Genomic DNA, 21,389 nt, shown 5'->3' on the forward strand with positions numbered 1-21,389 from the left:
GGGAAGTGCTGTGTCCAGTTCTGGGCTCCCCAATAAAAGAGAGGCATGGACATTGTCCAACAAAAGGCTGCAAAGTTGATGAAGGGACTGGAATACCTCAGCATATGAGGAAAGGCTGAGACAATTTAGCCTAGAGAAGAGAAGGCTCAGGGGGGATCTTATTAAAGTCTATAAATACCTGAAGGGAGGATGCAAAGAGGATGGAGCCTCTTTTCAGTGGTGCACAGTGACAGGAAAAGAGGCAATGGGCACAAACTGAAACGCAGGAGGTACCCTTGGAACGTCAGGAAACACTTTTTCACTGTGAGGGTGACTAAGAACTGGCACAAGTTACCCAAGGAAGTGGTGGGTTGTCCACCCTCAGAGATATTCAAAAGGTGTCTGGAGATGGTCTTGGGAAACCTATTCGAGGTGGCCCTGCTTGAGCATGGAGGCTGGACCAGACCATCTCCAGAGGTCCATTCCAACCTCACCCATCCTGTGATTCTGAGGAAAAGGAACAGGAACAGGAGGTGGAGGAACAATCAGAGGAAAACAAAAAGGGTGATAAAACCCAGGAGAAGGTAAAGGATGAGAAAAAAGTTGTGGAAGAGAAAGATGAGAAGGATGAGGAGGAACAGGAGAAAGAAGAGGTTGAGAGGGAGAAAAAACACGAGAAGAAACAGGATGGGGAAAGAGAAGTAGGAAGAGGAAAACCACAAACAAGACTAACAGGAGGAAGAACTGGAGGAATAGGAAGAAGAGGAAAAGGAGAAAGAAAAAGATTCGGAAGAAAATATGGAGGAGGAAAAACAGATGGTGAAAGAGGAGGAAGAGGAAGAGAAGCAGGAGGAAGAACAGGAGAACAGTCTGGAGGTGACTTCTGTGAGGTGTGAAGAAAAATTATCCTTTCAAGGAAGATGTTGTACGTCATCCAAGCCAGTGGACTACCATGGAGGAAGGTATCCAGTACCTGAGGGAATTAGCCGTGTGGCAGATGGTTTATTATGACCCGGAAAATGTGCAGTTACCCACAGATCCAGATGAAGACCACTGCACATGACCCATGCATTTAAACGGAGCACACCATTGTCATTTCTCATGTCATTGGCAGTAATGGACTGGAAAGACGAAGACGGAACAACAGTGGATGAATGGGCTGGCTGACTCTGGCAATACAAAGAAAGTCTCTCTTCTTCCCTCATCTTGGCTGTGGAGAAACTGCCAGACATACTAGTCAAGAAAATGACGAGTGTTCCAGCAATTTGAGGATAAGTTCTGCCTCCCACCTGTATGGACCAATACCTCAGCTATTAGGAATAAGTGTCCCTCTGCTGAAGAGAGAGGAGATAGAAGGTAGGCACCACGGGGTACCGTGTAGTCTTACCTGCATGAACGTGCAGAGGATATGAAGTGGGATGGAAAATCTACTTTGCTCCTAGATGCATGGGTACATGAATTGCAAGGAAAAACAAACACAGATGAGGGTTCTGCAGGAGAATTGCTGTTCCAGTCTCCAGTGGGCAGTGTGACCGGTGCAACAGAAAGAGCAGAAGAACTGATCTTCTTATCGAAAAAGGTGGTCAAAGAAATTCTTGAACACTCAGTTTTGGAGTCTTAGAAAGCAGGCATTCTTTATTGCAGCGCTGGATGCACGGGGCATAGTTCCTCCTTGCGCGCATACCGTTACCCACAGCAAGCAAAGCTTATATTGTTCTAATATATACATATTCATTACATTTCCCCAAACTGTTGTACCTATTCATGTAATTTCCCAGAAATTATTTACATAGTGTCCGCCCTTTGGGGCATGCGCTATTAAATGGGTCAGTGGTCTTTTGGGGTCTTTGAAACCCTCTGGTGGTCATTTTCTTGGTGTCCGCTAATTGAACTCTCTCTTAAGGCACGCGCAGTGCGGGTCATCTCAGGGGCGGTTCATCTCTTCTTCCTAGTTAGCTGGCCCTGGCAGGTTTTAATCACAAAGCTCAGCAGAACTTAAGGCTTCTCATCTATTTGTGCATACTGTTAACAAACCTCAAGGTTTTCTTACATACCAAAAGCTTCAAAGTCGCTCAAGCAAGCACAAATTAAAAGCGCTACAAAATACAATGGAGTCTTTCAGCTCCAGCCTTCATTCAAGGCATCACAATAGCACCCTGGCACGCCCACCCACCAGCCCCACCTCTCAGGAACCCCTTGGGATCCTCCGACAACACCCAGGGAATGCTCCCGCTACCCTGACGCCCTCCCAATACTACATGCTGTTAGACAGCCGCCAGGAACGTGGGCTGCTAACCCTCCCCATCCCTGCAATCCTTTGGACGAGCTTTCCGAGTGGACAGCGAGACTGGCTGCCCGGGATGTCCGTAATGGAGAAGGCGCCACACCCCCGGACACGATGTCCCCAGTAGCAACAGCGGGAGGGAAAACCAAAGTGTTGCAGCGCCTGGGGGACCAAAGAGCCTAACCTTATGCAACCCAACCCTAACCTGGGTGGAGCCCACGACGGGAACACCTCAAGGGCTGCAGAACTGGACTGCCTTTCTGGGAACCCCAGAGACGGTGGTCCGTCAAAAGGAGCGACAGGTCAGGGTCGTCCAAATGCCACGGGGAGGTCAGAATAACATGGGGCAAAACGCTCGAAAATTCCCCGTCGACACTTATCAATGTGACACAAAAGGACCCCCGACAGAGAGTGGCGAGATCTAGAACGGGGACGTTCATGGGCTGAGGAATGGGCTTTCCGACAGGCCAGTCAGACAGGCTCCCCACACCCGTTTTACAGAAACGACGGGTTCACCGACAAACCAACAGCCCGGATGCCGGGAAGGTGCTAGGCCAAACCATTCTGTCTGCTCCTCCGGCCCCGCTGTCGGGAAAGTGAGGGAGGAGCTGCCAACCCCCGGCCCGGGGAGCCCCGAAGAGCTGTCCCAATGTTATCTACGCAAGTAGAGGGTTAAAAATTGATGAAGAATTTAGTGAAGTTAGATGTCGCACACACTAAGAAAACCAAATAGGTGCACAATGTCTAGGATCAGGGTGACCGTCCCTGAGGTTGTTAGAAGCCATGAGTTAGAGAACTTCTCATGAGGAGTTGGCTATCCTTGAAGAAGGAACATCCTGGAAAATATGTCAGCTGTACCTATTCTAATTATCAGGTTTATACTTTGTGAAATGTGTTCACCTGATTCGTGTCAATATAAAACAATGCTAGAGTCGCATAGTAAAATGTGACCCTCGCTGAATTTATAATCTTTAACCACTTTGTCGGTCTTTGTATAACCGCAGACCGAGGGGAAACAGATAGCATGTATATAGTTCTTTTTTTGCTAGCTCAAAACTGGTTTTGAGCTGATTAACTACACAGTGTTAAGCAAGAGATCTTAAGGGAGAACTGAGGCATTTGTCATGGTGTTGAACGATGTTGTGAACGGGGTGACCCTTGGTATGTGTGAGTGTGGGGTGTATTGAGATAACTGTGTATAAGCAATTTGTTATATGCATTTGTTAAAAGGGAAGTGTCTCTTATGTCTTGCTGTTGAACTTGTTTGGGTTTTGGTAGCCACAGCTGGTATTGTGCAGGGTGTCGGCTGTTACACAAGATGTCTGCTGTTGTGCCTGAGCAGTGGGGGAGCCTGGTCGGAGATGCATTGCCTGGAGGACCCCCTGGTTGCTGGGGAGAGTTTGAAAAGATACAAAAAGAACTACTGCACCTGCGCAGCCAGGAGGTGGAAAGTTTTTTAGGGAGAACACGCCTATTATGAATATGTAACTAATGCTAGACTATAAAAGAAGCTGTGTTGTTTTTCACAGCACGCGTCTTGGTAGAGCAGAGGCTCCCGGCGCGCCCAGCGCTGTTTGCTTGCCTTTATTCATTTAATAAATTGTAAACTTTAATTAAAATCCGGTTTGGGACTAAATCATTTATCACATACTTCGTTTTGGATAGTCAGCTAAACTGCGTCCTTAAACAAACTACCCTCATTGTAATGCTGAAAATGACACCCACTGGGCAGGAGACCCCAGCCCAGGCGGAGACCCTTACTCACAGAGCACGCGTAGTAAGAGTAAAGATTGTGTAACCATATGCAACTTACTAACCGATGGGCATTAGAGGGCAGTCTGAGGAAACCTACCAACTGATAAGGATGTATATAAAAGGAACTCTGGAGAATCCCCAGGCGTGCTAGCTTTGTGGAGCTACCACCTAGCACCCAAACTTGCACAGCTTTGTAATCAACAATATCTCGTCTCTGTGCGTGAGACTGGCTCATTGCACACCGCGTACCGACACCCCCTTTGGGGACGACACCAAGGCTCGAGGCTCGGGGCTCGGCCCGCAACCCGCGCCTGCAGGCTGCCCAGTTGCAACGCCAGCGGGGCCGGGGCGGGGTGGGGCAGGGCCAGAGAAGGGCTCTGCAGTGGCTGGCGGGGGGCCCTGCCTGTCACCGCCTGGCGGGCGCCATTGGCCGAGAAGCCCGGACGAGGGTGGGCGGGCTCCTGGGAGAGCTCCTGCAGAGCCGGCTCTGGGGGCGGGTGGCAGTCTCCCTGCTCGTAACGGAAGCCGGGTCCTTCTGCCTGCCCGAGGCTGGTGCTCCTTGCGGAGCCTCCTCGCTAGGTTAAATCTTAGGAATGCTTAATATCGCCCTCTGTTTTAGGAAACAATCACGTTCTGACCTTTTCCACACACTCCCGCCCGCCCCCCAATGGACCTTCTTGCGCACCCCACTTTGGAGACAGGTCTTCTACGCCGATCTCAATTGCCACATCTTCTTCTTTTGTTTTATTTCCCCCCCGCCCCCGTTTTTCTTCGCTTTTTTACGTCTGTCTTGCTTTTTCTTCTTGGGTTGCGGCTGAGGCTTTCTAGTTTGCCATCTTCCCGTGAACCTGCACTCGATAAATGCAGGTGTACGCTGGGTTTCCCCAGTTGCTCTTCACAAGAAGTTTGATATATGAAAAGGCTCTGGGAAGCGGCGCGTCCTGCGAAGAAAAGAGGGAAAAGGAAACGGGGACGTTAAGAGCGACAATGCAACCAACGTATCTCCCCCTGCCAGCCCTGCTCCTGCTCAGGAGGAAGCTCTTGGAAGCGGCTGTGGAAATGTGAGGCTCGCTGCTGGCACCGGGGCTGCTGGGCAGGCTGGGGAGACGGGGAGGGGGAAGGCACCTGGCTGGCATCCTCTGCATGCCGGCCCGGCTGGGGCTGCGTCTCCCTTCCCTCTGCCCCTTCCCTCTGCTGCTTGCTCTGTGCTGACAGAGAGGCCGGGGAGGTGCTCCTATGCAGGGGGCAGCCAGCATGCAAGGCCACCAAGCTCCCGCTGTCTGCTCTGCCTGCTTTCCTCCCGGCAGGCGTGAGAGCACCGGGAGAGAAGGGGCATGCTATGCTGGGAGGAGAGGACACTGTCCAGCCTGCCAGCAGGCCACAGGATGGAGCGGCGGTGCTGCCCGACGGCTTTCGCCGCCAGGCGTCCATTTCTCCACGGCACAAAGCCGTTGCTTGGGTGGAGTGGCTGCGTGTGCAGCTGGCTCTGCTGAAGGCAGTGGGTGCAGCCAGGGATCTCTCAGGACTCGTGCTCCCACGGGCCTGGCCCTGCCCTGCCCTTGCTATCCTTTTGCTGCCACCACCGCGTGCTACTCAGCCCTCCCAACCCCGCCGGGTCTCTCTCAGCGGTGGTCCGGGCCCCTCTGCCCAGGGAGAAAGCATTCACTCTCTTCCTGCCATGGACTTGCAGGCAAACCTGTTTTGCTCTTGTCCCCGTGCCTGGACCCTACCTTCAGAGGGAAGGTCTGAGTGGCCTCTTTTTCCACGTTGTACGTGAACGTCCCAAGGAGAGTTTCCTCTTCTCCGTCCGCATCCACTCCCTCGGGGGCAAAGCACAAGGAGAGCAGCTCAGACTCATCCCGACAAAGAGGGAACGTACGCGCTGGATCGGCCCTGTTATCTGCCCAGCCTCTCCTGCGGCTCTAGCAGTAGTCTAGCACTGGTTAGGGCGCAGCTCAGTCTCTGCCTTGAGTTTTGGTCAAGAACCCCCAGGTGCTTGGCCAGAACAAGTCTTAAGAGGGATGAAACCTCTAGAGCCTTTGAAGTATCCCGCTGGGGCACTGCAGTGCTCAGGAGAGAGCAGGACACAAAGCTCCGCGGATGCACACAAGCAAGCAAGACCCGGTCATGGCTTTTCCCCGGGGCCAGATCCCCACCAGAAGCGCCCAGCAGAGACTTACAAAGACAGCGACGTCTCTGGGCGCGCTGGTGACGGTCCCAGATGGAGAGACCTCTTTGTAGATGTGCTGCATCGTGACGGCGGTCAGGTGGACTCGTGCTGGCAACCTGATGACCACCTGGCCCTGAGGCCCTTGTAAAGGCCAGCAGTCTCCTGGGGAAAGATCCGGCTGCAACCAGAACGCGAGAGCGATGAAGGGTGAGAGAGTGTTGGGGCCAACACAGCTGCCCACGTAGCTTGAAGCTTAGGCACCGGTGCGTCTGTGGGGTCTATTTCAGCTCGAAAGTGAGGCGCCTGTGAGGAAATGGACAAAGGCAGGAGGCCTTCTTCCCTGCCTGACAAAGGGGGCTCTCAGTATTATGGCGCGGAGGAGAATACCGCTTAGGAAACCATCCTAGTCAGGGCCGAGCAGAAACACGTCTCTGCCCAGTGGCTCTGCAGGGCACCCCCCACCTCCCGCCTCCCACCCCTGAAAAGGCGCTGTTAGGGATGAGTGTGGAAACGGGGTCACCAGGGAGAAGCTCTTTCACTCAGCTGTGGCAGAGGACTATGGGTGAGATGCAGCAGTTCAGCTCAGTTCAGCTCTGTTCCCCTCCTGAGGGGAACCACTGATTTCTTTCTAGCAAGCCCAGCCCTGTGTTTGAGCTTTGGTTTCAGGAACCTGATCAACACGCTGAGCTTGAGCAGTACCACTGGACTGAGGGGAAAGCCCCTGAGGTTGGTCCCCAACTTCACAGGAAGGAAGGAAGGAAGGAAGGAAGGAAGGAAGGAAGGAAGGGAAAAGGAAGGAAACCAGCACTGATGATTTCTGCTACGATACCTGCAAGATAGTATCAGGAGGGTTGGCAGGGCGAAAGAACCATAAAACCCTGCAGCCCCAATTCTCTTTGCAGTTGTAGGTCTCAGAAGTTCTCTGCATGTCGATGGTGGCACCTGTAAGGAAGGGAGAGCAGGTGACTGCAAGAGGCCACAGATGAGGAGGACTTGGTGCTCAGACACTATTTGTGCCGCCGCCGGCCAGCTCCACGTCTGTCAGTCACCACGCTGGTGGGGGTGCCCAGCTGCGCAGGGGAACGACGGCATCCACGTGCCTGGTGACTTCTTCTCTCACAGTGCCACGAGGAGAAGGTCTGAGGGGTCTGGGAGACAGCAGGTGCCCGTGTGAATGACAGCAGACCAAAGCTGAGGGCTTGCTGCGTGGGCAGCAAAGGACGGCCCAGCCATTCCCTTTTCAAATGCAGGGGAGAGGAAGAGGGCCCCTCCATCAGCACAGGAACGCGTGCCAGGGCAGCACCAGAGGCACGCGTGCGGAGGCCGAGGGCAGGACTGGGAGGGAGTCTGAGAGACCCACTCTGCCACAGCTTTGCTCTTGGACCCCGTGAAGCGTTGAAGCTCCCCCACTTTGGAGAGCAGCGCCTGGAGCACAGGCTCCTCTGGGGAGCGCTACAGACAAGCGCAGGGCAAGGAGACTGGGCTGCTTGTGTCCATACCAGAGCTTTTCAGGGCCCAGTCAGACATCTCGACATAGACTTCCAAAGCCGTCTTGGACGCTGCCTGGTTCACTTCCTGACCTTCCTGGGAACGCTGCCATAAAGGAACACAGAAAAGGACCGCATCAGCGGGCAGTTCAGCGTGGCTACTAGCGCCCGCGGAGGCAAAGGGTCAGCGTCAGAAATGCAAGGCAAGCCTTGTCCACGGAGATGCAAGACTCTCTGCTGCTGACATGAGCCGCGAGGACTGAGGAACAGTATCTGTGGCCGTGGCCCCGAGGTGGGTTGACGAGGGTCCCCACACCCTCGTCCCCACCCTCCACGCTCTCCAGGTCAGCCGGGAGCCGGGCTCAGGCCCTGCAAGCGATGGCTGGCCCCGTGAGCGTGCCTGGGTCTCACCACTGCCTCAGGGGCCCGGCCAGAGCAGCCAGAGGCAATGGTGTGCCAAGGGAAGGCTGTCGGGAGTTCTCCGCTGCCTGAAGGGGCCCGGCCAGAGCAGCCAGAGGCAATGGTGTGCCAAGGGAAGGCTGTCGGGAGTTCTCCGCTGCCTGAAGCGGCCCGGTTAGACTGGGGCTGGAGAAGGGCCTGTGCAGCGCAGAAGCTCACCCAGCAAAGCCCCTGGGGTAAAGGCTGGGTTGCTGCAGTCAGCAGTCCGACCCCACCAACAACCCCACGGAGTACCTTCTCGGGGGGTTCTGCCCAGCCAAGCCTCCTTCCCCAAAACGCAGGCTCACCTTCTTGGCACTGCTGATCTCCGCCCTCAGTTGAGCCACCTCCTCCAGAAGAAGCTGCATCTTCTGGTTTTGCTCCGCCAACAAAGCGCACAAGTGCCTGCAGGAACAAGAAAGCAGATCTTGTCAGAGAGCAGCCCATCCCCTCTGGGGGGGTGTCTGAGCTCAGCAAGGAGGAGAGACACAGGTGCTTTCCCTGCTTTGCGAGTGCTTCCCTTCTGCACCAGGTTGAGCAAAAGGCAAAGGCAGGGGGGAAGCACGGGAGCCCTGGCTGTTAGGAAAATGAGTGCAGCTAGCACGAGGTCGGCTGACGCTTCTGCACAGAGCCAGTTCCAGCTCAGGCAACATCTCTTACCGCTGCATCTTCCATTCTGCTGCAGACTCACACGTCAGCTCCTGAAAGGGAAAAACGCTCCGTTAGAGCATCCACTACCAGAGCTGCCGGGGCTTCCCAGGAGAGGCTTCCCTAGGAAGACACAGCACAAGCTGCTGCTTCTTTGGGTCACCCTGCATGGAAGCAGAAGAGCCCGTGATTTATCCAGCCACTGTCAGCAACGCTCCCTTGCAGGAGGTGCCCGTCCCACAAGAGTCACCGACCTCCATCAGTCCCTTGGCCCGCATGGTCCACAGTGGCAGTGAGGTCCTGCAGTAAACGCCAGCTGCAATTCACATCACCAAGAGACGGTTATCTGACTAGGGTTGCCAGCGATCCCTGCAGTCCCCTTGTCTCCTCCCTGTTGCCTTGGGGGGTGGGGCAGCAGGTTAGCTGAGGAGGTGGGGAACGTGGGGTGCAGAGAGAGGACGCGCCTCTGACTGGGGGTCATCAGCCCAGGCTTGAGGGCACTGCGCAGGCGTGATCTTCAGGTGTGCTCGGTGCCCCAGAGCTATTCCCCATCTCCTCTCACTGCTTCAGCGAGCACCAAGACCAGGCTGCATGGGCTAGGAGAGGTACCTCTCCATCGGCCCCCCTGCATGGCCCCTCCCCTCTGGGAATCCCCAGTTCGGGCTTGGAAACCTACACCCTTCTCTCGCAGACTTGCAGACTAAGCAAGCCATTCGGACCAGCGGCCAGAGCAGCAGCACGGCTGGGAGACTGCCAGTCTTCCTGGTAGTCCGAAAGCCGGTCCCAGTCAAGGACATACTCACGAAGCACTTGGGCCACGGGAGTTTCCGCCCATACTGGCCCAAAAGGAAAGCTGGCCAGCTGAAAGCTGGCATCCAGCACAGCCAGGCTGTCGCTCTCGGGTGTTTGCCCATGGGAACTCACCAAGAGCCACTGGGAGCAACAAGATGACAACTTTCAAGAACCTCTTCTGTAGGGCCATCTTTTGCCTGGAAAAGAGGGAGTCCTGTGGCTGTCAATGACCCAAATCTCGGGCGAGCCCCTGCACAGGTAGATTTCCCTTTTCAGGCCAAAAAGCCACCGTTCTGGAAGCCTGCTGCTGACAGGAGAGCTGACAGAGCAGCGCCCAGGAGGAACACGATTTCTGTCCACACCGTTCAACACTGCCGGCAGATCTTCCCCAAAGGGCGGGCTCCAGGAGCACCTTCCGAAAGGGAATGCAAATGATCCCGGGAGGTAAAGAGGTCGAGCAAATGAAGACCTGCTTTTCAGCTTCTCAGCAGTCTTTCTGGTGTGGACCCCGCTCTCTCTTTGGCTGAGAAAGCACGCCTGTTCTCACTTGCGATCACACCGATCTCTCTCAGGGCTGTTTTGCCGCACAGCGGGGAAGCACAGGAGCCTTGTCTGGCTTTCCTCCCAGAGCCCTCCCCGACCCACACGGTCTCTTGCTGGAGCTGGGGAAAACCCTTCCCTGCAGAGGCTTGGCTCCGCACCCGAGCGTCCGGCTACGTGGCAGTTTGTCCTACCGCAGCCAAAGTTTGGGGCTCCAGCAAATGCGTGGGAGTGAGACTGCCGAGGGGCTTTGCTCTTGGCCACAGCACGAGCAGCGCCCGAGTGGGAGCCCCAGCTGCTGGCTGGGCAACACCCTCTGCCCTCCCCTTGCCTTGCACTGACCCTCCCCTTGGCTTGCACTGACCCTCAGACATCCCCTTTCTCCCCCCGTCCACAGCAGAAACATGTAGTACGTACACGGCGAAGACGCGTGTGCTCAGCACGTGTCTCCACAGGGAGACAAGGGCACCTGCCGGCTGGCAAGCAAGGCTGAAGGCCGTCCCTGGGCAAAGAAACCAGACAAAAGTTAGGCCTGTCTCTTGAGGTCTCTTCACTAGGATGCCCAGCCACACGTGTTGCAGCTCCCTGTGGGGAGGCGGGCACCGAGTCCTACCCACTCCCTCCCTGGGGCAAAGAGCAGCAGGGCAGCCTGCACTTCTCCTGCCACTTGTGACATCTGGCCAGAGCTCTGGCACACTGCAGCTCTCCAAGTTCACCCCAGAGGACTTCGCGGCAAGCAGCAGTGCTGAGCTTACTTGCAATTTCTGTGGCCTTGTCGCGCCACTTGGCAGGCCCTTGAATGGCTGAGCCGGCAGCTGGCATCGAAGGCAGGGTCAGCACCTCCATCTCTATGCAGAGGTTACTGTGGGAGGAAAAAGACAAATGCCGGTTGCCCACCGTCCCCACGCCACGGGAGCCGAGGTGGGCTCAGGAGTAGCCTGAGCGGAGGCCCTTGCCAGAGGACGGGCCGTCCCAGCAGCAGCGAGAGAGGGCAGCACAGCTGGGCTGCTTCTAGGGGTCCCCTCCTCTCCTTTCCCCATCCTTTGCTTTACAGGCCTGCAGCGGGAGAAGAGGAAGCAAGCTGGCAGCGGCAGTCCCCCGCCTTGGGAAGCCGACCCGGCAGCACAGCCCGATTCCCACCCCGTCCCTCCCTGCTCCCTGGGCCCTGGCACTAACCCGCCCCTTGGCAGGCACCTCTCAGTGGCCGTTCGGGGAGGGGGCACAGGCTGCTGTCCCCCACCGCGGCCCCCCACTTCTTCCCTGGGCACTGCCGGTCTCCCAGCCCCTCTCCTCTCTGCACAGCTGCCCCCCTCAGCCAGGCAGGACTGTGCCTCAGCGTCCCGAGGGGGCCAGTCTCAGGTCCCAGGGGCTTGGCCCCCCCGCGCAGCAAAATCTCCCTGTGCTGCTAGCAGGGCTGCGCTCCGACCCCTGCAGCACGAGGCTACCGCCTCCCCAAAAGCCCCTGCCGCACCCTGGCTTTTGGCCGGGAGAGCGAGCCGGGCTTTCAGCCCAGACCCATCCCCACAGAAGGGGGGCTTTGCAAGCCACGGGGCTCTTCAGAAAACCTCTGTCGGCTTCCCCATGCTTCCCCACTGACCGTGCTAGGCCACGTCCGTGCTACCACCCTAACCTGAAGCCCCGGGCAGGAGCAGCCCACTTCGTACCTACTCGTCTGGCAGCGGCTCGGCCCCGCTGCCTCTCCTGCCGGCTGTTGGTCGGCCTCATTCCCCAAGGAGCCTTCGGAGGCCCCTTGGCGTCTTCTCTGGGGGGCCTTTCTCCTCGCCATCCCTGGGCAAAGGCAGGCTCCCCGCTCAGCTCTTCCTCCTCCTCAGCCCCAGCAGTGCGGCCTGTCCGGGCAAAACCAGCGCCGGTGGCAGCAGCCCCACGCTGCCCCCCAGCAGGAGTGCGCCTGCCCAGGGCAACAGCCACACGGCAGCTGTGGGATCCTTCCTGGCCCGCCACAGGGCTGTGTGGGCGGCCAGCTCTGACCTCACAGTGGCAGTGGCTCTGACGTCACAATGGGGCTCCCCAGGGCTGAGCAGGGCAGGGAGACCCCGTGGTCTCCCCTGGGGCAAGACGGCTGCGGCCCTCCCGGGCGGTGGGAGCCCATGCCTGTGGGCCCCCCCGAACCCTGCCACGCTCCCCTGCCGGGTCTGGCTGCCTGGCCTGGCCTGGCCTGCCGGGGAGGGTTCCAGCTCTCCCGGGCATCCTCGGGTAACCAGAAAGGGCGCTGGAAAGGGGACTTTGCTCTCGCCCCATGCTTCCGGCGGCGTTTCTCCCCTTGCAACCGTTTCGTGCGCCAAGGAGAAAAACCCAATAGCCCAGATGTGCTGTCAGGGGCCCAGCGGTACGTCTTGGTTAACAAGGACCGTTTTGTTTCTCGCCCTTGCTGATTCTGGCTTGACTTCCCTCGTTTGAAATAGGAGTGGGCTCCTTCCTTGTCTCACGAGGGCCCAGGAGGGTCCCTGCGCAGGGCCACGGGCTGCGCTGGGACCACTGGGCAGCGCGGCCTGTACCAGGGTCCCAGCATGGCAGCACGGGGACACAGGGCGCATGGAGCACAGCCCCGCCATGTCCCCCCTCACTGGCCGGTGGGAGTCCCACGCCGGTGCAGGCCCAAGCTGCGCTGGGGCGGTGCGGGGCTGCAGCTTACCCAGCCATGCCACCCGCTTTTGCAGGGGAGCACGAGGTGCCCGTTTCCCCATGGGCAGCCCAGGCCTGCCCGGACCCCTGGGCCGCCCCCGTGCAGTGGGCCGTCCAGGCAGCAGAGCTGCCAGTGCCATTGATGGCAGGAGGGCCCTGGCAGCAAAGGGCGCCTGGGGGCCTTGCGGCAGGCTGGGCGGCTCTCGCACTCGGGCAGTTGGGCGGTATTTGGGTGTGATCCTCTGGGTAGGAACGGGCTTCCCTTGTCCAGCTCTGGAAGGGGGTTCCTGTGGGATCGGGCAGCGATGGCAGCATCCCGCCTGGGGCTGGGCCCCTCAGGCTCCACATTGGCACGGGGGGACTCCGCCTCCCACGGTGGCCTGTGGGCAACTGCCCAGGGCCACCGTGCCCCCTTCTCCTCAACAAGATGCACAACAGCTCCTCTGGGCTGACCTAGAGACCCCAGTGGCTTCTCTGGGATGACCCAGCAACCCTACTAACCTCACGTGACAACTACAATTGCTACCGAAAAAGCCGGTCGAAGAAACTCTCTAAGGCTCAGTTTTGGAGTCTTAGAAAGCAGGCATTCTTTATTGCAGCGATGGATGCACGGGGCATAGCTGCTCCTTGCGTGCATACCGTTACCCACAGCAAGCAAAGCTTATATTGTTCTAATATATACATATTCATTACATTTCCCCAAACTGTTGTACCTATTCATGTAATTTCCCAGAAATTATTTACATAGTGTCCGCCCTTTGGGGCATGCGCTATTAAATGGGTCGGTGGTCTTTTGGGGTCTTTGAAACCCTCTGGTGGTCATTTTCTTGGTGTCCGCTAATTGAACTCTCTCTTAAGGCACGCGCAGTGCGGGTCATCTCAGGGGTGGTTCATCTCTTCTTCCTAGTTAGCTGGCCCTGGCAGGTTTTAATCACAAAGCTCAGCAGAACTTAAGGCTTCTCATCTATTTGTGCATACTGTTAACAAACCTCAAGGTTTTCTTACATACCAAAAGCTTCAAAGTCGCTCAAGCAAGCACAAATTAAAAGCGCTACAAAATACAATGGAGTCTTTCAGCTCCAGCCTTCATTCAAGGCATCACAATAGCACCCTGGCACGCCCACCCACCAGCCCCACCTCTCAGGAACCCCTTGGGATCCTCCGACAACACCCAGGGAATGCTCCCGCTACCCTGACGCCCTCCCAATACTACATGCTGTTAGACAGCCGCCAGGAACGTGGGCTGCTAACCCTCCCCATCCCTGCAATCCTTTGGACGAGCTTTCCGAGTGGACAGCGAGACTGGCTGCCCGGGATGTCCATAATGGAGAAGGCGCCACACCCCCGGACACGATGTCCCCAATAGCAACAGCGGGAGGGAAAACCAAAGTGTTGCAGCGCCTGGGGGACCAAAGAGCCTAACCTTATGCAACCCAACCCTAACCTGGGTGGAGCCCACGACGGGAACACCTCAAGGGCTGCAGAACTGGACAGCCTTTCTGGGAGCCCCAGAGACGGTGGTCCGTCAAAAGGAGCGACAGGTCAGGGTCGTCCAAATGCCACGGGGAGGTCAGAATAACATGGGGCAAAACGCTCGAAAATTCCCCGTCGACACTTATCAATGTGACACAAAAGGACCCCCGACAGAGAGTGGCGAGATCTAGAATGGGGACGTTCATGGGCTGAGGAATGGGCTTTCCGACAGGCCAGTCAGACAGGCTCCCCACACCCGTTTTACAGAAACGACGGGTTCACCGACAAACCAACAGCCCGGATGCCGGGAAGGTGCTAGGCCAAACTGTTCCGTCTGCTCCTCCGGCCCCGCTGTCGGGAAAGTGAGGGAGGAGCTGCCAACCCCCAGCCCGGGGAGCCCCGAAGAGCTGTCCCAATGTTATCTACGCAAGTAGAGGGTTAAAAATTGATGAAGAATTTAGTGAAGTTAGATGTCGCACACACTAAGAAAACCAAATAGGTGCACAATGTCTAGGATCAGGGTGACCGTCCCTGAGGTTGTTAGAAGCCATGAGTTAGAGAACTTCTCATGAGGAGTTGGCTATCCTTGAAGAAGGAACATCCTGGAAAATATGTCAGCTGTACCTATTCTAATTATCAGGTTTATACTTTGTGAAATGTGTTCACCTGATTCGTGTCAATATAAAACAATGCTAAGTCGCATAGTAAAATGTGACCCTCGCTGAATTTATAATCTTTAACCACTTTGTCGGTCTTTGTATAACCGCAGACCGAGGGGAAACAGATAGCATGTATATAGTTCTTTTTTTGCTAGCTCAAAACTGGTTTTGAGCTGATTAACTACACAGTGTTAAGCAAGAGATCTTAAGGGAGAACTGAGGCATTTGTCATGGTGTTGAACGATGTTGTGAACGGGGTGACCCTTGGTATGTGTGAGTATGGGGTGTATTGAGATAACTGTGTATAAGCAATTTGTTATATGCATTTGTTAAAAGGGAAGTGTCTGCTATGTCTTGCTGTTGAACTTGTTTGGGTTTTGGTAGCCACAGCTGGTATTGTGCAGGGTGTCGGCTGTTACACAAGATGTCTGCTGTTGTGCCTGAGCAGTGGGGGAGCCTGGTCGGAGATGCATTGCCTGGAGGACCCCCTGGTTGCTGGGGAGAGTTTGAAAAGATACAAAAAGAACTACTGCACCTGCGCAGCCAGGAGGTGGAAAGTTTTTTAGGGAGAACACGCCTATTATGAATATGTAACTAATGCTAGACTGTAAAAGAAGCTGTGTTGTTTTTCACAGCACGCGTCTTGGTAGAGCAGAGGCTCCCGGCGCGCCCAGCGCTGTTTGCTTGCCTTTATTCATTTAATAAATTGTAAACTTTAATTAAAATCCGGTTTGGGACTAAATCATTTATCACATACTTCGTTTTGGATAGTCAGCTAAACTGGGTCCTTAAGCAAACTACCCTCATTGTAATGCTGAAAATGACACCCACTGGGCAGGAGACCCCGGCCCAGGCGGAGACCCTTACTCACAGAGCACGCGTGGTAAGAGTAAAGATTGTGTAACCATATGCAACTTACTAACCGATGGGCATTAGAGGGCAGTCTGAGGAAACCTACCAACTGATAAGGATGTATATAAAAGGAACTCTGGAGAATCCCCAGGCGTGCTAGCTTTGTGGAGCTACCACCTAGCACCCAAACTTGCACAGCTTTGTAATCAACAATATCTCGTCTCTGTGCGTGAGACTGGCTCATTGCACACCGCGTACCGACACCCCCTTTGGGGACGACACCAAGGCTCGAGGCTCGGGGCTCGGCCCGCAACCCGCGCCTGCAGGCTGCCCAGTTGCAACGCCAGCGGGGCCGGGGCGGGGCGGGGCGGGGCCAGAGAAGGGCTCTGCAGTGGCTGGCGGGGGGCCCTGCCTGTCACCGCCTGGCGGGCGCCATTGGCCGAGAAGCCCGGACGAGGGTGGGCGGGCTCCTGGGAGAGCTCCTGCAGAGCCGGCTCTGGGGGCGGGTGGCAGTCTCCCTGCTCGTAACAGAAGCCGGGTCCTTCTGCCTGCCCGAGGCTGGTGCTCCTTGCGGAGCCTCCTCGCTAGGTTAAGTCTTAGGAATGCTTAATATCGCCCTCTGTTTTAGGAAACAATCACGTTCTGACCTTTTCCACACACTCCCGCCCGCCCCCCAATGGACCTTCTTGCGCACCCCACTTTGGAGACAGGTCTTCTACGCCGATCTCAATTGCCACATCTTCTTCTTTTGTTTTATTTCCCCCCCGCCCCCGTTTTTCTTCGCTTTTTTACGTCTGTCTTGCTTTTTCTTCTTGGGTTGCGGCTGAGGCTTTCTAGTTTGCCATCTTCCCGTGAACCTGCACTCGATAAATGCAGGTGTACGCTGGGTTTCCCCAGTTGCTCTTCACGAGAAGTTTGATATATGAAAAGGCTCTGGGAAGCGGCGCGTCCTGCGAAGAAAAGAGGGAAAAGGAAACGGGGACGTTAAGAGCGACAATGCAACCAACGTATCTCCCCCTGCCAGCCCTGCTCCTGCTCAGGAGGAAGCTCTTGGAAGCGGCTGTGGAAATGTGAGGCTCGCTGCTGGCACCGGGGCTGCTGGGCAGGCTGGGGAGACGGGGAGGGGGAAGGCACCTGGCTGGCATCCTCTGCATGCCGGCCCGGCTGGGGCTGCGTCTCCCTTCCCTCTGCCCCTTCCCTCTGCTGCTTGCTCTGTGCTGACAGAGAGGCCGGGGAGGTGCTCCTATGCAGGGGGCAGCCCTTGCTATCCTTTTGCTGCCACCACCGCGTGCTACTCAGCCCTCCCAACCCCGCCGGGTCTCTCTCAGCGGTGGTCCGGGCCCCTCTGCCCAGGGAGAAAGCATTCACTCTCTTCCTGCCATGGACTTGCAGGCAAACCTGTTTTGCTCTTGTCCCCGTGCCTGGACCCTACCTTCAGAGGGAAGGTCTGAGTGGCCTCTTTTTCCACGTTGTACGTGAACGTCCCAAGGAGAGTTTCCTCTTCTCCGTCCGCATCCACTCCCTCGGGGGCAAAGCACAAGGAGAGCAGCTCAGACTCATCCCGACAAAGAGGGAACGTACGCGCTGGATCGGCCCTGTTATCTGCCCAGCCTCTCCTGCGGCTCTAGCAGTAGTCTAGCACTGGTTAGGGCGCAGCTCAGTCTCTGCCTTGAGTTTTGGTCAAGAACCCCCAGGTGCTTGGCCAGAACAAGTCTTAAGAGGGATGAAACCTCTAGAGCCTTTGAAGTATCCCGCTGGGGCACTGCAGTGCTCAGGAGAGAGCAGGACACAAAGCTCCGCGGATGCACACAAGCAAGCAAGACCCGGTCATGGCTTTTCCCCGGGGCCAGATCCCCACCAGAAGCGCCCAGCAGAGACTTACAAAGACAGCGACGTCTCTGGGCGCGCTGGTGACGGTCCCAGATGGAGAGACCTCTTTGTAGATGTGCTGCATCGTGACGGCGGTCAGGTGGACTCGTGCTGGCAACCTGATGACCACCTGGCCCTGAGGCCCTTGTAAAGGCCAGCAGTCTCCTGGGGAAAGATCCGGCTGCAACCAGAACGCGAGAGCGATGAAGGGTGAGAGAGTGTTGGGGCCAACACAGCTGCCCACGTAGCTTGAAGCTTAGGCACCGGTGCGTCTGTGGGGTCTATTTCAGCTCGAAAGTGAGGCGCCTGTGAGGAAATGGACAAAGGCAGGAGGCCTTCTTCCCTGCCTGACAAAGGGGGCTCTCAGTATTATGGCGCAGAGGAGAATACCGCTTAGGAAACCATCCTAGTCAGGGCCAAGCAGAAACACGTCTCTGCCCAGTGGCTCTGCAGGGCACCCCCCACCTCCCGCCTCCCACCCCTGAAAAGGCGCTGTTAGGGATGAGTGTGGAAACGGGGTCACCAGGGAGAAGCTCTTTCACTCAGCTGTGGCAGAGGACTATGGGTGAGATGCAGCAGTTCAGCTCAGTTCAGCTCTGTTCCCCTCCTGAGGGGAACCACTGATTTCTTTCTAGCAAGCCCAGCCCTGTGTTTGAGCTTTGGTTTCAGGAACCTGATCAACACGCTGAGCTTGAGCAGTACCACTGGACTGAGGGGAAAGCCCCTGAGGTTGGTCCCCAACTTCACAGGAAGGAAGGAAGGAAGGAAGGAAGGAAGGAAGGAAGGAAGGAAGGGAAAAGGAAGGAAACCAGCACTGATGATTTCTGCTACGATACCTGCAAGATAGTATCAGGAGGGTTGGCAGGGCGAAAGAACCATAAAACCCTGCAGCCCCAATTCTCTTTGCAGTTGTAGGTCTCAGAAGTTCTCTGCATGTCGATGGTGGCACCTGTAAGGAAGGGAGAGCAGGTGACTGCAAGAGGCCACAGATGAGGAGGACTTGGTGCTCAGACACTATTTGTGCCGCCGCCGGCCAGCTCCATGTCTGTCAGTCACCACGCTGGTGGGGGTGCCCAGCTGCGCAGGGGAACGACGGCATCCACGTGCCTGGTGACTTCTTCTCTCACAGTGCCACGAGGAGAAGGTCTGAGGGGTCTGGGAGACAGCAGGTGCCCGTGTGAATGACAGCAGACCAAAGCTGAGGGCTTGCTGCGTGGGCAGCAAAGGACGGCCCAGCCATTCCCTTTTCAAATGCAGGGGAGAGGAAGAGGGCCCCTCCATCAGCACAGGAACGCGTGCCAGGGCAGCACCAGAGGCACGCGTGCGGAGGCCGAGGGCAGGACTGGGAGGGAGTCTGAGAGACCCACTCTGCCACAGCTTTGCTCTTGGACCCCGTGAAGCGTTGAAGCTCCCCCACTTTGGAGAGCAGCGCCTGGAGCACAGGCTCCTCTGGGGAGCGCTACAGACAAGCGCAGGGCAAGGAGACTGGGCTGCTTGTGTCCATACCAGAGCTTTTCAGGGCCCAGTCAGACATCTCGACATAGACTTCCAAAGCCGTCTTGGACGCTGCCTGGTTCACTTCCTGACCTTCCTGGGAACGCTGCCATAAAGGAACACAGAAAAGGACCGCATCAGCGGGCAGTTCAGCGTGGCTACTAGCGCCCGCGGAGGCAAAGGGTCAGCGTCAGAAATGCAAGGCAAGCCTTGTCCACGGAGATGCAAGACTCTCTGCTGCTGACATGAGCCGCGAGGACTGAGGAACAGTATCTGTGGCCGTGGCCCCGAGGTGGGTTGACGAGGGTCCCCACACCCTCGTCCCCACCCTCCACGCTCTCCAGGTCAGCCGGGAGCCGGGCTCAGGCCCTGCAAGCGATGGCTGGCCCCGTGAGCGTGCCTGGGTCTCACCACTGCCTCAGGGGCCCGGCCAGAGCAGCCAGAGGCAATGGTGTGCCAAGGGAAGGCTGTCGGGAGTTCTCCGCTGCCTGAAGGGGCCCGGCCAGAGCAGCCAGAGGCAATGGTGTGCCAAGGGAAGGCTGTCGGGAGTTCTCCGCTGCCTGAAGCGGCCCGGTTAGACTGGGGCTGGAGAAGGGCCTGTGCAGCGCAGAAGCTCACCCAGCAAAGCCCCTGGGGTAAAGGCTGGGTTGCTGCAGTCAGCAGTCCGACCCCACCAACAACCCCACGGAGTACCTTCTTGGGGGGTTCTGCCCAGCCAAGCCTCCTTCCCCAAAACGCAGGCTCACCTTCTTGGCACTGCTGATCTCCGCCCTCAGTTGAGCCACCTCCTCCAGAAGAAGCTGCATCTTCTGGTTTTGCTCCGCCAACAAAGCGCACAAGTGCCTGCAGGAACAAGAAAGCAGATCTTGTCAGAGAGCAGCCCATCCCCTCTGGGGGGGTGTCTGAGCTCAGCAAGGAGGAGAGACACAGGTGCTTTCCCTGCTTTGCGAGTGCTTCCCTTCTGCACCAGGTTGAGCAAAAGGCAAAGGCAGGGGGGAAGCACGGGAGCCCTGGCTGTTAGGAAAATGAGTGCAGCTAGCACGAGGTCGGCTGACGCTTCTGCACAGAGCCAGTTCCAGCTCAGGCAACATCTCTTACCGCTGCATCTTCCATTCTGCTGCAGACTCACACGTCAGCTCCTGAAAGGGAAAAACGCTCCGTTAGAGCATCCACTACCAGAGCTGCCGGGGCTTCCCAGGAGAGGCTTCCCTAGGAAGACACGGCACAAGCTGCTGCTTCTTTGGGTCACCCTGCATGGAAGCAGAAGAGCCCGTGATTTATCCAGCCACTGTCAGCAACGCTCCCTTGCAGGAGGTGCCCGTCCCACAAGAGTCACCGACCTCCATCAGTCCCTTGGCCCGCATGGTCCACAGTGGCAGTGAGGTCCTGCAGTAAACGCCAGCTGCAATTCACATCACCAAGAGACGGTTATCTGACTAGGGTTGCCAGCGATCCCTGCAGTCCCCTTGTCTCCTCCCTGTTGCCTTGGGGGGTGGGGCAGCAGGTTAGCTGAGGAGGTGGGGAACGTGGGGTGCAGAGAGAGGACGCGCCTCTGACTGGGGGTCATCAGCCCAGGCTTGAGGGCACTGCGCAGGCGTGATCTTCAGGTGTGCTCGGTGCCCCAGAGCTATTCCCCATCTCCCCTCACTGCTTCAGCGAGCACCAAGACCAGGCTGCATGGGCTAGGAGAGGTACCTCTCCATCGGCCCCCCTGCATGGCCCCTCCCCTCTGGGAATCCCCAGTTCGGGCTTGGAAACCTACACCCTTCTCTCGCAGACTTGCAGACTAAGCAAGCCATTCGGACCAGCGGCCAGAGCAGCAGCACGGCTGGGAGACTGCCAGTCTTCCTGGTAGTCCGAAAGCCGGTCCCAGTCAAGGACATACTCACGAAGCACTTGGGCCACGGGAGTTTCCGCCCATACTGGCCCAAAAGGAAAGCTGGCCAGCTGAAAGCTGGCATCCAGCACAGCCAGGCTGTCGCTCTCGGGTGTTTGCCCATGGGAACTCACCAAGAGCCACTGGGAGCAACAAGATGACAACTTTCAAGAACCTCTTCTGTAGGGCCATCTTTTGCCTGGAAAAGAGGGAGTCCTGTGGCTGTCAATGACCCAAATCTCGGGCGAGCCCCTGCACAGGTAGATTTCCCTTTTCAGGCCAAAAAGCCACCGTTCTGGAAGCCTGCTGCTGACAGGAGAGCTGACAGAGCAGCGCCCAGGAGGAACACGATTTCTGTCCACACCGTTCAACACTGCCGGCAGATCTTCCCCAAAGGGCGGGCTCCAGGAGCACCTTCCGAAAGGGAATG

At 56.9% G+C, this 21,389-nt stretch overlaps 2 protein-coding genes across 2 annotated transcripts; both read right to left on the minus strand.

Moving 5' to 3' along the window:
• Positions 1-4,817: 4,817 nt before the first annotated feature.
• On the minus strand, positions 4,818-9,021 carry LOC128154213 (sperm-associated antigen 4 protein-like). The gene is made up of 8 exons (XM_052814478.1): positions 9,016-9,021; positions 8,774-8,814; positions 8,422-8,518; positions 7,688-7,781; positions 7,018-7,130; positions 6,199-6,366; positions 5,749-5,838; positions 4,818-4,959 (listed from the first exon to the last, which is right to left on the minus strand). The coding sequence occupies exons 1-8, from the start codon at positions 9,019-9,021 to the stop codon at positions 4,843-4,845; spliced, it is 726 nt and encodes a 241-aa protein (XP_052670438.1). The 3' UTR covers positions 4,818-4,842.
• A 7,505-nt stretch (positions 9,022-16,526) lies between these two features.
• On the minus strand, positions 16,527-20,429 carry LOC128154214 (sperm-associated antigen 4 protein-like). Its single transcript, XM_052814479.1, has 8 exons — positions 20,424-20,429; positions 20,182-20,222; positions 19,830-19,926; positions 19,096-19,189; positions 18,426-18,538; positions 17,603-17,770; positions 17,153-17,242; positions 16,527-16,670 (listed from the first exon to the last, which is right to left on the minus strand). Exons 1-8 carry the CDS (start codon positions 20,427-20,429, stop codon positions 16,554-16,556), a joined length of 726 nt encoding a protein of 241 aa, XP_052670439.1. The 3' UTR covers positions 16,527-16,553.
• Between the last annotated feature and the right edge of the window lie 960 nt (positions 20,430-21,389).

This window comes from Harpia harpyja, chromosome 19 (genome assembly GCF_026419915.1).
Source record: "Harpia harpyja isolate bHarHar1 chromosome 19, bHarHar1 primary haplotype, whole genome shotgun sequence".
In the NCBI taxonomy this organism is placed as follows: domain Eukaryota; kingdom Metazoa; phylum Chordata; class Aves; order Accipitriformes; family Accipitridae; genus Harpia; species Harpia harpyja.